At 40.4% G+C, this 20,754-nt stretch overlaps 1 protein-coding gene across 1 annotated transcript in view; it reads right to left on the minus strand.

The window, feature by feature from the left end:
* Nucleotides 1-227: 227 nt before the first annotated feature.
* C6 (complement C6) overlaps nt 228-20,754 on the minus strand; it is a 76,818-nt gene continuing 56,291 nt past the window's right edge. The window contains exons 14-18 of the mRNA XM_052742809.1: nt 16,879-17,011; nt 15,549-15,737; nt 9,855-9,945; nt 6,824-7,065; nt 228-616 (exon numbers count right to left, since the gene is read on the minus strand). Coding sequence (XP_052598769.1) covers nt 435-616; nt 6,824-7,065; nt 9,855-9,945; nt 15,549-15,737; nt 16,879-17,011 — 837 coding nt within the window. The 3' untranslated portion in view covers nt 228-434. The remainder of the gene's footprint in view (nt 617-6,823; nt 7,066-9,854; nt 9,946-15,548; nt 15,738-16,878; nt 17,012-20,754) is intronic.

Genomic DNA, 20,754 nt, shown 5'->3' on the forward strand with positions numbered 1-20,754 from the left:
TGTGAGAATAACGTTTATCACAGACTTCAAAGGTCCTCAGAAGTCCCAGTGTGTTTTGTGCAGTGTAAGATAATTTACCAGATTGATATGGACGTTTCAATTCAGAAATATGACACAGGACAACATATGCAGAATTTGATGGGGGGGGTGATCAAATGGTGAGTTGGTGGGAGGGTAATGATATATAAACCACACAAAAGAATTTTTTCCAGTAATTTATGGCCATGTCAGTTTTCTCTTCATATAATGCTTTTAAAAATTGTTTTTTTTAGGTTATCATACAAAGTAATGGGTTTTATCACGGCATCCTTGAATATATGCATCATTATACTTTGTTTCCATCCATTTGCTTCCCCACTTCCTGTCCCTGTTCCCATTCCTGCTTTTGGGGTTTCAAAAACAATGAATAGGAAATTCATTTATCGGTAACTATGCTAATCCAAACACCTGCCGAGGTTCAGTATTTCCACCTTCCTGTTTGCACACCTCACCGCTCCCACGGTACAGATGTTTACTGTTTTCCCATGTGGTGATGATCCCATTTTGACACAGTAGAGTTGGTTTCCATCCTTGGAGCACTGTGAGGGCAGCAGGCAGACACAGTTGGAAGTGTGGGCTGCAACGAAAGAGACAGTGTGAGTCATCGCAGACAGTCAGTCGTTCATGGCTTGGTTTTACTTAAGCCTTTCCCATAGTACTGAGTTCCTTGATGGCGATCAAGAGAAAGCTGGAACTAGGATGACATTCCAAAGGACCTAACAGTTGCTGGATGGCGAGAGGAGACTTGGAGACAGCAGAGTGCCCTCCTACGCTAGCAGGATTCCGGAACTGGGCCATTGCTGACACCTTCTGGGACTCGCGGCCTACATCCAATCAGGATTTGAGCTGTTTCTCTCACTCACTCCATTAAACCATTTATACAAGGTCTGTGATGTATCTTTTCCCGGGGCACTTCTTATTAACATTATTGTTATTATTTATTGGACATGAACTCTGAGACAATACATTGTGCCAAGCATTTTACACACTTTATTGAATCCTTACAAGTCTATGATCTATCCTGCACCAGTTCTACAGATGAACAAACTGAACTCAAGAGTTTACCTGTGATCAAACAGTTAGTAAACAGTAGGGGAAGATATTTTAATAAATGACGTACAAGCCTCAGCATGTTGACATAACTCTATGTCATATTTACTCATTTCATACTAGAATATTACTTGGTTGTACCTGTCGTCTGTATTTTTAATAAGCAGTTAATATGGGTGATTCTCCTGTAAGAGCCAGTTTTGGAGGCACCTAATCACTGCATAATTCAAACAAATATTGCATTCATGAAATCATCTTCCTTTTCGTGTGTGTGTGTGTGTGTGTGTGTGTGTGTCTGCTGGAGTCTAGCTCTGACCTGTTAAAGGGTTCTTGGGGTGGGGGGAGGAGAGAGGAATGAGGACATGATAGATGGAAAGATAGAAAGAGATGATAAGAAAGACAGAGACACCAGGTGGCAGGGAGTTCGAGGCCAGCCTGGTCTACAAAGTGAGTTCCAGAACAGGCTCTAAAGCTACACAGCGAAATCCTGTCTCAAAAAACAAAACAAAACAAAACAAAAAGACAAAAACACAGGATAGCTTTGGGAGGGCCCTGGGTCAATACCCAGTTGCCTTGAGGTTTATTCCAAAGGGCTTTTTGTACAATGCCAAGGGGCGAGGCAAAAGACCTCCCCCTTTCAAGATCAAAGCACAACATAGAGCCAAGTGTAGACCTTTCAAAACACCTGGTAACCACATCCATGGCCAAATCATCCATTACGCAGCTCTGTTGGGTAAAGCAAGCTCAGATTCTTTGACCCTGAGTAAGGTCTCACTAGGAAGCCTCTGTGAATCTCCACATGTGTTTTTGTATGTGTGTGTGTGTGTGTGTGTGTGTGTGTGTGTGTAGAAGGGAGAGGTTGCCATCAGGTATCTTCCTGGATTGCTCTTTACCTTATCTTACAGAAACAGAGTGTCTTGTTGAACTTGGAACTTGCCTATTTTAACTAATCTGTAGCCAGCTGGAGAAGGTAAGGGTAGTGGGAACATCTCGTTCATTGTCAGTGTTGGAGAAGGCCAAGGGATTGTTCCACCTTGCATAAGCAAACTTTCAGGTTTTGGAAAGATGACATCTTCACTCTTTTTTTATGTCATTGTGACTTACACCAAGTCTGTTTATTTTCAGCACCTGAGGGCCGTTCCCACCACGTCTAGCCAGGAATCCTTCAACACTCAGTCCTCACACTTCCATGCTCATAAAATCCAGGTCGGAAGACTCTTCTCTCTCTTACAGTTCTTATCACACTGCTTTGCGTTAAAGTGAGTCATGCAAGAACTGTTAAGGCAAGTTCTCCAAGGACTGTGAATAGTCTGAGGGGGAACAAAGAGTCCTTTATGCTCAGCCCCCTCACCAGACTGTACAGGAGCTTCCATAGGTAGGATGCTAAATGGGGTTTTGGTGAATGAATTTCCCCTTTCTGTTGGCTGGTTTGTTGGTAGTGGATATTTTTGTAATTCAGACAGAACATTTAATATCCATAAAAATAGATCCCCTAAGGGAGTCATTTCTTTTCTAAGTTTTGAAAAGAGAACATCTTGTTACTTTGATATTCCACTTTAGACTCTTTTATAATTTCCTTTTAGATGGGGAAGGACAGGAGTAGTGGAGTCCAGTGTAATCATGAACATAGTTTAAGGAAGATGGAATTCAGTTCAACTTAACATTACGAGGACCACAGCTTGCGGCGAGTGGGTTGGGTATAAAATACGTTTCTAAATCCTCTTTCTTTGTAAATGCATTAGCTTGTACTATTTGGTGGTGCTACTCCCAATGTTATTCACTGTGATGCTGACATTTGGTCATCAGTTAAAGACTGACAGAAGCATAATCGGCTACTTTCTGTTTGGATTTGAGGTCTAATCCACAGGAGGCATTTCATGCCTGGTATACTAAAACTGGTTAAAAGCATATAGCTGGGAAGGTCCTAGGCTCTAGGAGCAGTGTGTGTGTGTGTGTGTGTGTGTGTGTGTGTGTGTGTGTGTGTGTGTGTGTGTGTGTATGTGTGTGTGTGTGTGTGTGTGTGTGTGTGTGTGAGAGAGAGAGAGAGAGAGAGAGAGAGAGAGAGAGAGAGAGAGAGAGAGAGAGAGGTAGAGAGGTGTCCCTGATGTTGTTTTGTTAAGTGGACATATTGTCAAACTGCCTTCTAAATATTTATGTTTATACCTGTAGATTAGTGTTGTAGATCTCACCGTGATCCGAGAAGCCTCTTTTTGCCATGGGCAGTCAGTCAATGCGAAGACTCAGAGCTGTTTAATGTGCTGAGAATAAGACACTGGTGTATCCTCAGCCCTAAACAGGACATTTCTATTGCCCCACCCCACCTGGAAAGCTCAGGGATCATCAAAAAAGACAGGGTGGAAGGGATGTAAGAGCTGGAGGATGGAAGGACTACTGTGAAATGCTGCCTTCTGAAAACAATGTGACCATTGCACTCGTGCACCCAGGGCAGGCATAGGGAACCGCGTAAGGCCTGCATGGACAAACCAGTCAAAAGGGAGAAAGGCTCATGAGATAAGGCACTATTGGCAATTGATGCTTGCTGGGGGAAAGGGAATTATTTTTTCTTCTTGTGGGTGGCTATTGGTGGGCTGTCCATGCTCAGGTGGATGGCTGTCCATGCTCAGGTAGATGGCCCCACGACCATGCAGTACTGTACTTAGTGGGTTATGGAGCGTGATGAGGAGGAGGAGACATGGAGGCTGGAGGGGAAAACACTTGGAGCATGGCTAAGGGGAGTGAGAGAGGGAAGTTTGACTTGGATATGATGAAGAGACACTCTATACGTGTACAAAGTTGTCAAGGAATAAATAAAAATATAAAATAATACTGTCTGAGGCTGATCATTTCTTTAGAAAAAGGTGCTTTTAGTTGCTTGACTATGTACAGAACCCAAATTGTCTTTTAATTATATAAGCAAATCTTTTCATTAAGACATGCTTATATATTGACTTTATTGCCCCCAAACATTCTATTAACTTGAGCAATACTGATTAAGTATTCAAACATTTTAGTATTTCTTTTGAAAATGAACTTGTGTTAGTAGAGTCTGTGGGCACTTATTAAGCTGATATTTCATAAAGGGACACCAGTGAAGAACCGACGTTTCGATAAAGTTGCATTGCAACAATTATTTTTCAAGTCGCCCAGATTTGAAAAGAATGGTTTATGGAAAAATAGCAAAACAAAATCTTTTTAAAGGAACAATTCCACAAAGACCTTCATTATTGGGAGGAAGAAAGCAAAATAACTGTAAACATCTCCCTAAATCCCAACTTACCCAGTAAAGTCAGAGACCATTTAAAAAAATCACCCAGCTATCCAAATCCCCTTCTATTTTTTTTTTTTTTGTAGAAGGGATTTTGAGACAGAATCTCACGCTGCAACCCAGTCTGGCCTGGAAATCACCTTGCAGCCCTGGTTGGTCTTGAACTCATTAAATCCTCCTGCACCAGCCTTTCAAGTCCTAGGATTGCAGGTTTGAGCTCCCATGCCTGGCTCTCTGTTTCTGGCAATAATATCCATGTACTACAGTTCTCAGTGAAAATGTTTCTATTTAAACATAGAAAGGATTCTGCACAATACTCGCAGCTCTTTTCTAACACAAAATACTGTTTCTGAGAGAGACGTCAAATGGTTAACGTTGTTGGCCAAACAACTAAAATATAGATTCTAGAGATTTTAATCTATGAGATTTTATAGTGACCAGCACTGGGTGGCTTCTGAAGCAGACCCCCGTTTTCTGTCTCTTGTGTGGAATTGCCCTGTTCAGATGTGGCATTGGATGTTAAAGACTTGGGTATTTTTTTTTCTCCTGAATGAGGGCTAAATGAGATGACCTGTGCTCTGTAAAGCCATGAAGAAGATGATTTTGGTTATCAGTTTCAAACTGATCAGAAGGAGTGTGGACTTGAGTAAGACATTTTCTTCTTCTCTCAGAGGAAGAACCTTGGTCTTGGGAACTGAAAGGGCATACTTATGAACATCAGGTAGCTTTAGATGAAACAACCCCACAGGTTGCTACTGTGGGCTCCACTTCCAAGTTTCAGATACATTTCTTAAAACTGTGTCATAAGGGGAATCTAGATGCCCATTTGAGTTTTGTTAACTCCTAATCTCTAACCATTTTGTACATTATATGAAACTGCCCATTTCAGGGGCAGATGTTATCTTGGAGCAAATGCACCACCATGAGGTCTCTGCTTCCTTTCAGTTCTCACAAATAATGCCAACAGCAATACACTTAAGGAGAATGAGAATGGAGTGCCACATCTCAAGAATAAATTGTCAGGCTATAAAGGAGTAATAACCTCAAGGCTTGGTGAGGGTGTCAGCAGGTGAGTAGTATATGCGATAACGTAGAACATAGTATCATAAAAATATTTCTAGATAGTAGGTTAATTTGTTGTATCAGTTAACATTTTATACTTTAAAGCTAATATTTAGGGAGAGAATCTGGGAGGAGTTTGGGGAAGGGGAAGAATATGATAAAAGTATATTGTAAGAAATTGTCAAGATATAGATTAAAAACATCATTAAATATTATTTATTCATAAGTTTCATTTTCCAAGGCATATGTTAAAGAAATAATTTTGGATTAGCAGAACCATCTGTGATAAATTTTTCTGTCATAGCACTGTTTATAACACCAACATATCAGAGAAAATTTAAACTAATTAAACATTGGATAAATAAATCATAGTTAATATTTGCACAGACTTTTGTAGACATTAAAATTATGTGACAATAACATCAGAGCACAGAAAAATTCTATTTAAATCATGTTATATTAAATGAACACATCAATTTATAAAATATCCTCTATAGTATGTTCCCATTTTATCTTTTATGTATATGTATTGTATGCAGGGCAACACCTGAGATATGTGAGGCACCAGGGTCAATTTTTTAAATGGATTTGGCTGTCTCTATAAGTAGTGATCCAAATGAGAATGTCAGTACAATATTGGTAGTCCAATTTCAAGCAATTTTGAGCAAATCGTCCTTTCTGAATTATTTACTTGCTAGCTTGTGCTCTGAGAGTTAGAATCTACCTCTGGAACAGAAATGACACTGTACCCATGGGTCATGGAGCTTTTTGTGGAGATCTGGTTGACCTTACAGGTCAGGTGAGGAAGAGAAGCAGTAGAAGATCAAAGATTGTTCCATAGGGGAAAAACAGTGCTCGAGTCCATGGGACCCTGAACTTGGGCTCAGAATGTCTGATTGAAAAATACTGCCAATCCTGCATATTCCCAGTCACTAGCAGAGGAATTAAAGAAATTTACGGAAAAAGTTGCAGCAACTGGTATCCACATTGAAACCTACTCTTATCTGGATAGCACAGTTGACTCTATTGAGTCTGAACCAACAGGGAAAAAAATTAGATAATTCTCATGAAGACTCTTCAGCTGGGGTATGGCAGGGCCTGCCTGAAGCTAGAGAGCAGAAAAGTATTCCTCTTACTGGAATCTAAGGATAACACTGTCTACAGGTACACAGGAAAAGACTGGAAAGATACACAACTGAATAATAAGGTAGTTACTTTTAATTTCTGGTTGGTCATCTTTTGTCTTTTCTATTTAGATCATTAAAACTTTAATAAAAATGAATAATTTTTGATTAAAGTCAGGCTGTTCTAGAAATACGATGTATAAATGTGGAGGAAATAGACCACGCCATCTGAGTAGAACTCAAGTAAGAGCATTTCTAGTACATGTTTCCCACAGTAGCTTACCTGAGCATTTTTCCCAGTCATAGCAGGTGTCATATCCACAGGACACTCTCTTTGTGCTATTCAATGCGAGTTGTAGCCTCTCAAGACCCCATTCTAACTGTGGGCCTTCTTGGCAAGAACCAGTATGCACAAAATGGAACTGGCTGTTGTTTAAACATTTTTCAGCCAAAAATTTGCAAGCAGATGAAGTGGAGTATTGGCTGGATCCCACATCAAATATGCAGAGATCTTCTGAATAATTTCTGTGCAAGGAAGGAAAGCAAGCCTATATGTGAGGGCAGGAAAACACATATGACATGTCGCCAATTTAATGACTCATCACTCAAGTTGTCTTCCCCTCCCCATTTCATCTTGTATTGTTGCTGAGACTCATCTTTTTGAACGTCCATATTAACCTTGGCATTGCTTACAACTGAATTCAAGTTTAAGTCCAAACAATTGAACAACAAAGACTTTCTATGATTAGCTCCAATCATCTGCCCTGTTTTATTTCCCCTCCCCCCTCTTTAGTATCTGGCAATTATCAATCATATCTCTAAACTCTTGCTAGCACCCATAGGCATTGCATTCTTTCTCTTTGCTGATCTATGTAGCCCAGAGTCTGTATCTCCTGGGAACTCTAAATAACTAATCAATTGCTGCTGTACTGTATCTATATCACTATATAACGTTTTAAATGCGTTTGTGCTGTGCTTTAGAGCGCGAGGCTTTAAGTCAATCCTTGGCTGACTCGCTTCATCTCCACAGATAAGAGGATACATCCTGCTACTATGAATGTAATATGAGATCAGTTTTTCTCTTGGCTGAGAGCACAGATCTCTTAGATTACTTCAAATCGGAGTTCTTTTTGTGGTGTCTGCTTCAGAGTTAACAGTCAGTGCACCAATATGTAAAGTTATTTCCAGAAAGTAGAGCTTTCTCTGTTCAGAACATATAAGCCATGTGCTAGCCACTCTCAACACCTGCACTCCATGTGAGGAGAAATGATGGGCAGAGGAAGGATGGGAAGGTGTCGCACAGTTATGATGGGATCTCCAGGGGTAGCGTATATGCTTAAGATTTTGTGTTGCACAGACACAGAAAGAAGCTTCCTGTGTTAACAGGACAATGTGGATACTTTGAGTAGTTTCCAGAAAGCTTCTTCTGGTGACAAGACTCCAAAAGGAAGAAGCCATTTGTGGAAAAAACTGAGGAGCACAAATTGAGCCCCCTTTGGGCTCATGTACATTGGAGGGACTGTAGATAAAAAGGCCTACTGTGCTCTCCCAAATAATGGGGACTGAGCATTTACAAAAGTTTGTCCACATTTGTACAGAGGAATCTGGGAGCTAATGAGTGTTAAAAGTGACACATTCACAAAGGTTATAGTCTGTTGACTTCCTCAGCAACATATATACGTTCTGTTACTATCTCAGGAAATGAATCTAATTTGACTCAGAGAAAGTTAGCAAGATGAAGCAAGAGATGGGTCTTCCAGGAAAAGAGAACTAAACAAAAGAAGAATGTTTCCACTTGGCGTCTTCCTTCCTGCTCTAGCAGAGAATCTCTGACCACGAAATAATCTTAAAGGTGGAAAACCATACAAAAAGGAGGAGTCCCTGTCTTACCTGAAATGAGAGACCCATGCCTTAATTACTTTTCTCCTGCTGTGATAAAACACCATGAATAACACAGCTTATAAATGAAGTGTTTAATTTGGGACTAACTCTTCCAGAGGGTTGGAGTCCATGACCACCAGGGTGGCGGAGCGCATCAAGGTAGGTAGGTGTGGTGCTGGAACAATAGCAGAGCTCACATCTTGATTCATAAGCATGAAGCATAGAGCCAGCTAACTGGGAATGGTGTGTGTGGGCTTTTCAACCCTCAAGAACCACCCCTGTGACAAACCTCCCTCAATAAGAGCAAACTGTTGCAGAAGATTTGTTTGTGTTGTTTCTCTGAGACCACCAATAGAGTCGGACCCTAGTTCGGAGGGTGGAGTCCACATTCAGCCGGCTGGAGTTGACCATAGAGTTTTCTGGCGGACTCAGAGGAAGATAGAGGGACACACAGGAGGAATAAGGAGGGGACCAAAGAGACGCGTGGCTAGTTCTGTCTGGGAAGTGGGAAAGGAGGGTCAGTCTCTGTTACTCAGTAGATCTCTCAGGTTTACTTTCTAATATTTAACTCCTGAGTTTTATTTTTTAACAAAACAATAAAAGAAGTTGCAGTACCCTACCTCCCAACCTTTCCCAAACAGTTCCGCAAACTGGGACCAAGTATTCAACTATATGAGCCTGTGAGGGCCATTCCCATTCAAACCACCACAACCTACCATGTTTTTTCACTTTTTTTTTGTGTGAGATAGAGAAATAAAGTTTTTAAAAGCAAATGATACTTGGGATTTCTTTTACATTCAGCTGAGATGAGTCCTTAAAAGTAAAAAGCAAAATTGATACCTCTGGATCTATTCAGTGAAGAGAAGGGAGTTATAGCAACAGGGAACTGACAATAATCACCTGAGAACGTCTAGTTTTTCTGCTTTCTGCCCAGCAAGAAAGAAATAACCAGGAAGTGTGTGTGTGTGTGTGTGTCTGTAGTCCATACTCATAACACTTTCTTTACTTCAACTTATTGGAATTACTACCTTAAATTATATTCAGTAAGGAAGGGAAGGCTATGACATAGTCAAGTTCGAAAGTTTTAAATGGGCAAGAGTAATTTTTTAACACACAAAAATTAGACTGCTTACATAGACAAGAACAACAGGAACTTAGGGAGCCAGGCTGAGACATTTAAAAAACTCGCTCCCTTGGAGGTTATGAAAGTGAAGGGGGAAATGACAATTATACTCTAATCTTGAAAATAAAAGAAATAATTAAAAAGAGCTTGCTCCGCAATAGGAAAAGATGAATTCTACTGAACACAGGAGTTTCAGTTATGTGAAAATTAATGTTTTGTGGTTTGTGTGTCAAGGTCAGCCCTCTCCATCAAACTGGCTGCGCTAGATTGGTTTTCTCAATTTGCAAGCACACTTGAGAGTGCTTCATACCTGCAGTCTTCTTCTGGAGACATACAAACACACTCGGATCCTGACTGTTTTTGTCCTGGTTGACAATGGCCCTTTGGTTTTGTCAGAACATCTGAAACAAAAGACAAGAGAGAGAGGAGAACAGTGTCCTCGAGGGTTTCAAGTGCTAAGCTTGAGTTCAGGAGAGCAGGCGGTAGGGAAGGCTTCTCATTTGTCTCCTGCGTCAGATCTTTCATTGGGGCTTCCCTAAAGAAGGTGTCATGAAACAGTCCATCTGAAATGTCCTTTCCAGCTCACTTCCTTTGCTAGTTTTCAACCTAAAATTGCTGTTGAGCTCAGAAAACGAAAACAAACAAACAAACAAAAAAATGGGAATGGTGAGAGTTTTGTTCCTTTGTCTTTCAGATCTTTATGAATCATTTCTGATGCTCTGAGCACTCTGCTAGGTTCCGAGACTGGACTGAGCAAATCCAGTCTCACATTCTGCACCTTGTGGGGGCAGACAGATGCTGATCAAACAAGCACAGGGATACACAGAAAATTGCTAACAATATTGGTGTTATTAAAGAGAAAGCATGCAATCAGAAAAATTGATGTTAGCAGGAAGGTTAGGAACAGGGAGATATGTGTGTCAGGAAGAGGACATGGGGACTGTTAGAAGCAGAGGGAACATCATGCTTGAAAATGTTCAAAACAAGACAGCATGTGACTTCCCTGGAACTGAGAGAAGGCCAGTGTGGCTGAATGCAGAAAAACATAAGCATGCAACAAGCTGTAGCCCCAGAAGTGGTTGGTACACGATGGGAATTAAGTTGTCTAATAAGGCCATTCCCCCTTTATTTTCTAAGTAGTACAACTGATTGTTTTTAGGCAAGGAAGCATGTAACAAGAGCAGGTTTGGATTTTTAAAAAGAGATAAGGTCTGACTTTAGTAGAAAAACAGTTTTGGAGAGGTATAGAGAAGATGGCTATGGTATATAATCTATGGTGTTATTATAGTGATTCCGGTACAAAAGGGATGGTAGTTTAGAACAAGGGTCCGGATGTGAAAGAAGAGAGAAGTTGGTAAGTTACATGTGTGTATGTGGCAAACTAGAATGAAGTAGGCAAGTGTGTGTGTGTGTGTGTGTGTGTGTGTGTGTGTGTGTGTGTGTGTGTTAGAATAAATTCTGTCAATATTGTAAGTTACGACAGCAGTCAAGCTTAAATCTTAATGTCTAGTTTACATAAGAGAAGAGGCACTGGGGCCTTTTCTGAAAGGGAAAGTATCAGAGGATGGTTGATTTTAGGCAGGGGATGATGATGAATCAGACCTCTTTCTGCCCATGTTGAATTTGTGGTACCCTTTGCCTATCCAGACAAATAGACTTAGTGGGGGTTCGGGTATCCCTGTTTAGAGCTTGGCAGAGAAATCTGTATTAAGGATTAAACTCATCAAGGGAGTCGTTAAGGCTGCAGGTATGAGTAGGGTGCCGTGCACAGGAGTGCAGCATGAGGTGTGGGGCAAATGGCAGTCTAGGGGGACTCGAGCATGGAGCATTCCTGCATGGGCAGGAACCTGTGAGAAACAAGCTAGGGAGGGAGGAACTAATGTGAGAAAGTCAACCCGGTGGAAACCTGCTGGGAGGCCAAAGACAAAAACAAATGTAACATCCCGGAGATCTAGCATTATGGGTATTAACTATGAGAATCTTGCAATTTGGTGTGTGTGTAGGGGGGTCGGGGTAGTTAATGTCTTGAAAGTCCGATTTTCATACAAGATGATGTAGCAATTGATCCGTTTATGTACTCTGTGTACTAGGATTCTATGGTTAACTGAAAAGGAAAGAAGGAAGAGAAGGAGGAAAAGAATAAGGGGAGGTGGGGGGGGGAAGAGAGATTTCAATGAAGACGGAGGAAGGAAACCACAGTGGTTCTTTGATGAATTTAAAGGGGGGTTTGTTAGAAATTCAGGAGAAAGAAGATAGCAATTTGGACCAAGGTACCAGACACAGAACTGGAGAGAAGTAGATACATTCGAGACTTTTTAATCTCATGTGCATAAAATAGTATATCCATGGGTTTGTAAATGAAAGTAGGGGCAGTTTTTTAAACAGGCAACATGTATTCAGGAGACTGTATACCATACAGATCTCAACTGAGAAAAGTAGGAAAGATTCAAAAAGGAATATGCTTGAACTAGGATGAAGAATTGAGCAGAGTCCACGTGAAGGAAGGGGACTAGAGTCCACGTGAAGGAAGGGGACTAGAGTCCACGTGAAGGAAGGGGACTAGAGTCCACGTGAAGGAAGGGGACTAGAGTGCGCAGTTGATGCTTGAGGTATAGTCTCTATAAGGAAAAACCTTGGTTATCTTTGTTTCCAGGGAAGGCTACCCAGAGGGATTTTTACAATAGCTGCCTTAGATATAAAGCTTACATCCCAAGCATGTTGGATGAGCCAAACTTCCCTGAGCTGGATCTGATTCATCAGCATCCACAGGACCAGAATGCTTTTGTGAACAAGTTAATTGTTACGATAGTAAGTAAACAGCCACATGCAGATATTCATTAAATTACATAGCAGAACAGGAGATCTGGCTCCCAGTTTCCCACTTAGCCTATTGTGCACAAGATTTGACGAAATGAGGTTTTTGTTAGAGACCCAACTGAGTACTGAAAAGAGCCATGGGGTGACTTTTCTTTTTTGCTATTTCTATTTTTCTACCATTATCTTCTTTTGGAACCTTCATTCCATGTGGTGAAAAGTAGCCAAGAACCTAGACAAACTTGGGGGATTGTAGCTCTAATGTGGTAAGTAGCGTGCATGTCAGAAGAGGTGAGTGGGGTAGGCTGCAGCTGTGCAGATGCACACTGACATGGAGAGGGCACCATTGTTTTTTACACAATTGTTCTACGCCCTTCTCACACAGGCTACAGGGAGGCCCGGAGCCTGTCTGCAGTGAGAAATCAACTTCAAGTGGTGTGGAGCATCATCTTGTCACTGTCACTTTGAAGTACTCGGTGGCCACACACGAGCTTTTCGTGTCTCTGGCCTCTGATTCTTCAGGAGGAAGCTGGTGCTGGAAGTGAGTCATCCAGAAGGCCAAACTCAGGAGCAACGTAAAGGAGAACACTTCCCAATCTTTGAAATGCTGGGAGCAGGAGGACTTTCTGAGGTGGTGTGCAGAGGGTTGGTCCTCAAAGGAAGGAAGGAAGTGACTGTGGAGGAAAGTGTCGATCACCTTGTTTCTTCACGGTGAAAATACCTTTCCACACGGGAAGGGCCAAGAGTCTGTCTTTGGCCAAGTGACAGCCTGAAAGTGTCTTTACCTCACTTTGACTATTTAAAAAAATTTTATTTTTCTTTCTTTGACTATGGCCTTTCTATTACAGTCATAGGAGACATAGTATAGGAGATATTTTATTTCCTTTATCTAGATATAAGATATCTCATGTCTCTTTGTTTATAATTTAAATTTCCAAAGACAGAGTTGGGTATGTACATATGTATGTATGTATATGTGTATGTATGTACGTATGTATGTATGTGTGTGTATGTATGTATGTATGTATGTGTGTGTGTGTGTATATGTATGTATGTATGTATACACTCCTGCTCTTATGAACAAAATACTACTCACAGCATCTTAACTTTGGAAGCCTGAAATGTCCAAGCATATCTCCTCTTCTGATGTGCATATTATTTATCATTATTAAGCTCGGGAACCTGTGATCTAAGACACAGCACTCATCTGAAGTTCTCACCAGTTCCCATAGGATCTATCTACTTAAGGTTAGTTGAAAGGTTAACTTTCTCCCCTTCCCTCAAACACTGTGAAAGCTCAGAAGAGAACAAAGGATGAGGGCAGCAAGGCCCACAGGGAGTTAGGAGAGCTGATGCATAAGCTTGGGCTCATTTTCCCCCTGTGGGTTTCTGTTCTTTTCAAAAGCGAAATTAGCTTAATATCTTATCTCAGATGCATCCTTGAGAATTCTGATTAAAAGTGGGACATTACTCAAAAGTACAAGTATCACATGCTTTCTGTCATAGGGAGTGGGTACAAAAGAGGGGAATGGCCAGATGAAAAACAAATAATAATGTATTTTCCCTCAGGGTTAGATTTATCTATATCACGAATATATATTCCATATGTGGCAGGGAAGCAGGATGAGGAATAAAAGGGGGGAGGAAGGTGACCAACAAGAGGTAGAGAGGAGAGAGAGCACGGGGGTGGAGAAGTGGGGACAAACAGGAGCCAGAAACAACGATGTATACATAAGCAAAAAGGTCATGATGACACCAACTGAAACGTCAGTTTAAGGAAAGCTTATAAACTTAGGGCTGGGGACATGCTCAGTTGGTAGAGTGCTTGTCACACAAGTATGAGGACCTGAGTTGGGACCCCCAGCATTGCTATAGAGAGTTGAATGTGGCAGGGTCTTCCTGCATTCACTGGGGAAGCAGAGACAGGCAGATTCCTGGAGCTCCCTGGTCAGTGAGCCTAACCAAATAGATGAGCTACAGGTTTAGTGAAAGTTTCTTTCTTTAAAAAAAAATGAGATGGACAGTGGCCAAGGAAAACATCCATATCAACTTCTGGCCTTCAGACACATGTGCATATATACACACTCACATACATGTGTAATACAGAAATACTCTCTTTCTCTCTCTCTTCCCCCTGCCCCTTCTCTCTCTCTCTCTCACACACATACACACACAACACTCCAAAAAGTAATTAGACATTTGAAAAAGCTAACTATCCTTGTTATTATATAAATTGATTCAACCTGTAAAATGTCAAAATAAAGAAAAAATGGACTTATTTTTAAGACAAAGGCTTTAAATAGTTAAATAAAAGTGATTTACAAAACCCATTTTTAAATTAGTTGTGGATGAGATCACTAAAAAGATCTAGGAAAATATGAAAATTCAGTAGTGTTCTCTAGTTAGTTGTTTCAAAGATATTTCTCTCTATTTTTTTTCTTCAAAACAATTGTTCTCATCTCTAGGGACATGGGATTTGCCAAGGAAGGTTTCTTAAAATTTTATATTGACTAAAAACTTTTAAAATTGATATATAAAATGTGTTTATGTTCTCGGTGTTCCATGTGACATTTTGGTACATGCACAAATTAGTGTTGTAATCAAGGTTAACAGATCTATTTCTTCTACTTCTTTGTGGGAAAAATATTCAAAATCTTCTCTAGCTGGGAGCATTTTAAGCAAATATCAGACACTGATTTCTTTCCAGTTCAGTAACATCAATATCAGAAAGATGGGGCTTGGGCAGATTTTAAAAGGATGCCACCCAGAACTGAAAGACATTGTTTAGAGAAACTGATATAGGAAGAATCAGATGATGGACTAAAAGCCACTAGGAAATTTCAGATATGGGTAATTAATACAATGCCTAATTATATGCCTCCCACTTCTGATTGTTCTCTATTTGAACCAAAATTTTCAGTTAGCTATCAGTTTTAATCTTGTTAGATGACAGATCTTGCACTCCTTGGACTGTCTGTAAATAACCAAGTTTTCTATTGGAATGGGAAATTAAACTCACTCTCTAAGATGTAAAGACCTTCACTTGATTAGTGAGGTGCTATCTCATCATTGACACAGTGTCCCCTGTCATCTAAAATGCACTTGAGAAGCATCAATGTTGCAGATGCTGAATTACCCATCCTGTGGAGCCAAACCATATTAGAATACCAAATCCTGAGTTGCAGCTCACCTTTTTCGCAGGTCAACGAATTTGCAATGGGAGGTGTCCAGGAGTCTCCCTTGCATGTGTATGTTGATGGCCCAGAAACAACAAAGCCTTTGGGGCATGTCAGCTCAATGGATTCACCAATCTTATACACTCTCTGAAATGGGGAGATTGTCAGGACATCTTGAACAACTGGCTTGAGGCACTCGGTCCCTGCAGGGAGAGAAATACCTCAGATGTGTTCAGTGGAGCAGAATAGTTAACAAGTGTAGGCAGATGATATGTGACCAAAGAGGTAATGCTAGTGAGCTTTACTCTGTTTGTCCAGCCATGGTACCTCCTCTTAGTCAGTGAAATTTGGACCCCCAGCTTCTCAGAAACACCACTAAAAAGCCTTTTGTTCTGACAGTTGAGCTCTCTTTGCCAAGGCATTAGCCCCAGAAACATCTGACTCCTGTTACAGCTTTTTAATATTTTTCTTTCAAGAAATATTTATTTTACTCTTATACCCTTGAGTTTTTATTTCTCTTTAAAGATTTATTTTTATTTTATGTAGATGTGTGTTTGCGTGCATGTGTGTGTGTGAACCACATGTGTGCCTAATGCCATGCCTAAGGAGTCAGAAGAGGGTGCTAGATCTCCTGGAACTATAAATATATAGATGGTTGAGAACTGCCATGAGGTTCTTGGAATAAAATTTGGATCCTCTGCATGAGTAGCAAGTGCTCTTACCTTCCAAAGCATCCCTCTATCTCCTTTTTGTGTTTTTCTTAAGGTAAATCACAACACTGTTGAGTGACAGGTGCAGGACATTTTAAATGTAAGTAGTCCCATAAGGTATATGAGGTCCATTTATGAGTCTTGTTTGCATCTCAGTTTTTACCTTTCCACAGCATGGGTAGTCACAGGAAACATGTTTATTTAATCTTTTCCAGTAAAGGATGTGATTGTACCCCTCCTTCAAGAATAGTGGTTTGGAGATAATGGCAACTCATACAAAACCCCAAACCTGAGCATTACCTTTTTTGGGGGATTTGTCCGTTTGTTTCAATTTTTACATCACCCAAGGCAGATTCCTGTGGTCAGATAAGTTTTCTGGTTCCATGCATTTCTTGTTTAGAGACATACTTCATAGTGCTATGTGCATGAGGCTAATAATATGCAAGGGCAGGAGAGCTGAAATCTGGTATTTTGAAATATCACTTTAGCAAATGAACCCCATTTACTGCTTCATTGAGTCTTTACACCACAGTTACTAAAAAAATAGTAAAATGAACTGAACCGATTTTGCTCTATTTGTACTGGGCACATTCATTCTGCAGGGGAGTCATGCAAATGCTTGTCCCGCTCTCACGTTGGCATTCGACATCTCCTTGCCTCCAGGTTCTGTCTGGTAAACATCTGTAGTACTGGTATCCCACAGCATTGAATCCAGTAAGACAGGAAATTTCAACTTCCTCCCCAATGGAGTAAAATTTCTTTTCATTCTACAATTAAAACCGAAAGCAGAAATTATGAGTGTGATTGATTGTCATCTCTGAATATCGGAGGGTCTTTCTGGATCCTGCCCATTTCATACTCTTGGTATATATTCACTCACACTGTCTTCTTAAGAGTCTACTCCTCAACACAGCCCAAACATCGTTCTTTTCATTCCTCCTTTTCATCAGCATCTTTGTTCACAGATAACTTTTCAGCTGTTCATCCTCTGAGTTAATTTTTCTGCTCTAAATAAATTGCCATTTTTGTAAAAACCTACTCCTTTGGGGGCATGATGGTACATGCCTTTAATCCCAGCACTTGAGAGGCAGAGGTAGATCTCCATGAGTTTAAGTCCAGCCAGGACTCCATGATGGGGCTGGTGTGCAGGCCTTACAGACTATAGCCAGTTGCACTTTCTGCCTGAGCTCTGTGTGCTTCCTAGTCTGTGGAGATGTGAGCATCTCCTCATGCTCTTTTCACCATGGACAGGAGCCTCCTTGCTGTCGTCTGTTCAGCCACAACTTTCTCACCTGAAACCATGAGCAAAAACACATCCTTCCTCCCCTGAGTTACTTCTGATGCTTAATCATTCAAAGATTTATTCATTTTCAATTTTATCTCCCTATATATATTTTTTTCTTGAACACGTGTCACAGCAATGAGAAAAGTGACAAAAATACCTAGTGTTGCTAGAATAGAAAGGGTTTCTGCTCTCAGTGTTATGGCTATACACTGTGTGATCATCCTACAATTATAAGCATGTGCCATTGTTATTGAGATAAATGGACTGCAGATCAGTTCAAAACTGTTCCTTTTCTAGCAACTGATTAGTTATCATATATTTTCCCAGATAATAGATAAAGCATTGCCTTATGCGGGCTCACTAAAAATTTCAAGATAAAAGCAGGTCTTGCACTTCTTGACTGTTAGTTTAAACTAACCCATGCTACTATCCTCACCTCCTGCCATTTCCTTCTGCAGAATCTGTATTCTAAAGAAACAACGCCACCTTTCCTTCTTTGATCCTAGTAGTCTCTTTTGTTGTCCATGCCCTATGCTATCTTCCACTGGCTAGTCCATCTGTCCTGCCCACCTTCTTTCTGCCTTTCTCTCAAGACCCAGCTCATGCAGAACACCCTCTTAGCAAACTCCAGCTTCCTAAGGTGCACCGAACTTTCCACTCTGAAGCATCTTGAACAATGCTTTATCTAGCTTTTATCACATTTAGCTGCTTTGATGCTGAAACAAGTGGCAACTTCACAACTCTCTCTCTCTCTCTCTCTCTCTCTCTCTCTCTCTCTCTCTCTCTCTCTCACACACACACACACACACACACACACACACACACACACATACACTTACAGAAGCCTTAGGAGCTCTTTGAAATTGTGAAAAGCATCATCCTTCCTAGGAGAGCTGGTAAAGGAGTCCCCTATTCCTTTACCAGGAGGGAGAAGAATACTAAGTTTTTATTAGAAAGTTCTTCTCAGAACCAAACTTGACAATCTGACGGAAGGTGAAAACTGAGCAATCAGCCTTTGTCATGACTTGTCCATATTACATCCTAGAAGAGTCTTAATGTCTTGGATACAAAAAGACTATCCTGTTGGTTATTATTGATGTGTCTTTGTTTCCAAGGGAAGTGAACTGTTAAGAAATATTGATGACTTGGATCTTTTTTTTTATTAACTGCACACTTTAAAAATTATTTTACTTATTACTGGTGTGTGTGTGTGTTGTGATGTGATATGATGTGTGTATGTGTAAGCATGCCATAGTTCCTGTGTAGAAGTCAAAGAACCACTTTTGGGAGTTGGTTCCATTCTTCTGCCTTGGGTTTCACGGATTGTACTTGGCCAGGCCTTGTACAGTAAGTGCTTTTACCTGCTGACCCCTCTCACTAGCTAACGGCTGCATGCTTTTCATTCATGCATTTCTCTTGAAACAAGTTATTGCTTTGAACTTCTGTCTCCATTTCTCTAATGAAGCAATAACTTATAAAAATATATTGCCATCATTGAGCTTACTCTCCGAACTCCACAACTGTCTGCTAAATAACTGTTTGGGTTGTTTGCTTGGTTTTGTTTGTTTGTTTTTGAGACAATATTGCATTAGATAGCCTTGGCTGGCCTGTAACTCACTATGTACACCAAGCTGGCCTTGAACTTACATAGATCCACTTGCCTCTGCCTCCTGAGTGGTGGGATTAAAGAAGTGCTTCACCACACCAGGTTTAAATAACTCTTTTTCTAATACATATATTGTTCCAGTCTGTGGGACTTGGTTACAGCATCAGGGAATAGAGTAAGAGACATAATCTCATTTTTATAAGAAGATCCATAAGCATAATGAATTCCTCTTTAAAGCCTCAGTGGGTTTTTAAAATTAAACAACAAGAAATTTTTAATAGTTCTTACATGCAGCTGATATGAATATGTTAAACATTATTTAGGCAGTTAGATCTGATAATATATAATTTTGACATCTCTGTTCTAAAGCAGACACCAGAAAATGTTTTTCTATAAAGGGCCTGTATCTGTCAGTTGTTGGTCATAGAGCATCTGTCATAGTTATTCATGTTTTCTAGTACTGCCTGGAAGCAGTCAAAGGTATTATGTAAATAAATGAATGTGGCTGTGTTGTAAAATTTAGATTTTTAAAGTAACAAGCTAGATTGAGCCTCTAGGCTGTAGTTTGCTGACACCTGTTCTAAAGAATTGGTCTCCACTCTATGACTCCCAACCTAGAAGCATTAGTACTGGATGGGAGTTTGTGGATATTGGCTTTTCGGGTGCCTGTGGTGGTTTGAAAGAAAATGGCCCCCATAGGCTCACAGGGAGTGACATTTTTAGGAGGTGTGGCCTTGTTGGAATAGTTGTGGCTTTGTTGGAGGAAGTGTGTCACTAGGGTGGTGGACTTTGATGTCTTAGAAGCTCAAGCTAGGCCTAGTGGCTCACAGCTCACTTCCTGATGCCTACCAATCAGGATGTAGAACTCTCAGCTCCTTCTCCAGTACCATGTCTTCCTACATGCTGTCATGCTTCCAGCCATAAAAATAATGGACTAAACCTCTGAACGGTAAGCTAGACCAGCATTAAATGTTTTTCCTTTACAAAAGTTGCCATGGTCATGGTGTCTCTTCACAGCAATAGAAACCCTGACCAAGACAGGGCTTCACCTGAGAGCTAGTGAAGCAGAAACTGTAAAAATGGAAGTGGCTGATCTGTGTTTTAATATGCCCTCCATTGCATTGGTGAGACTGAGGTCTCCACTCTGGAATAAAGACTGATTGAAATTACCTCCTTCCAAAATGCCTCCTCCTAAGACCTTTAGGCACAGTACATTAGAACATACAATATGGGCTATTGGCCATGGATATCTGTGAGAGTGAGTTTAGAGATTTGTGTTACTGAGTTTTCATAGTAAATGTACTATTGGAAAAGGATTGATTTAAAGGTTTTATTCAGTTTAAAAATGTAAAATGGATAGAGAGCATGCCTTTTGTGATCAATTTTAACATTACACACACACACACACACACACACACACACACACACACACACACATATATATATATATATATATATATATATATAAAGATTTATATCTAAAGTCACAGACATTTGTGACAGTGAATGCTCAATTCTTATAAAAAGCATAGGAACATAATGTGGTTTGATGAAAAACATGAAATTAAAAAACATTAGGCCAGGCAGTAGTGGCACATACCTTTAGTCCCAGAACTTGG

Source organism: Peromyscus californicus, unplaced genomic scaffold, assembly GCF_007827085.1.
Source record: "Peromyscus californicus insignis strain IS unplaced genomic scaffold, ASM782708v3 Scaffold_18__1_contigs__length_77618521, whole genome shotgun sequence".
Lineage (NCBI taxonomy): Eukaryota > Metazoa > Chordata > Mammalia > Rodentia > Cricetidae > Peromyscus > Peromyscus californicus.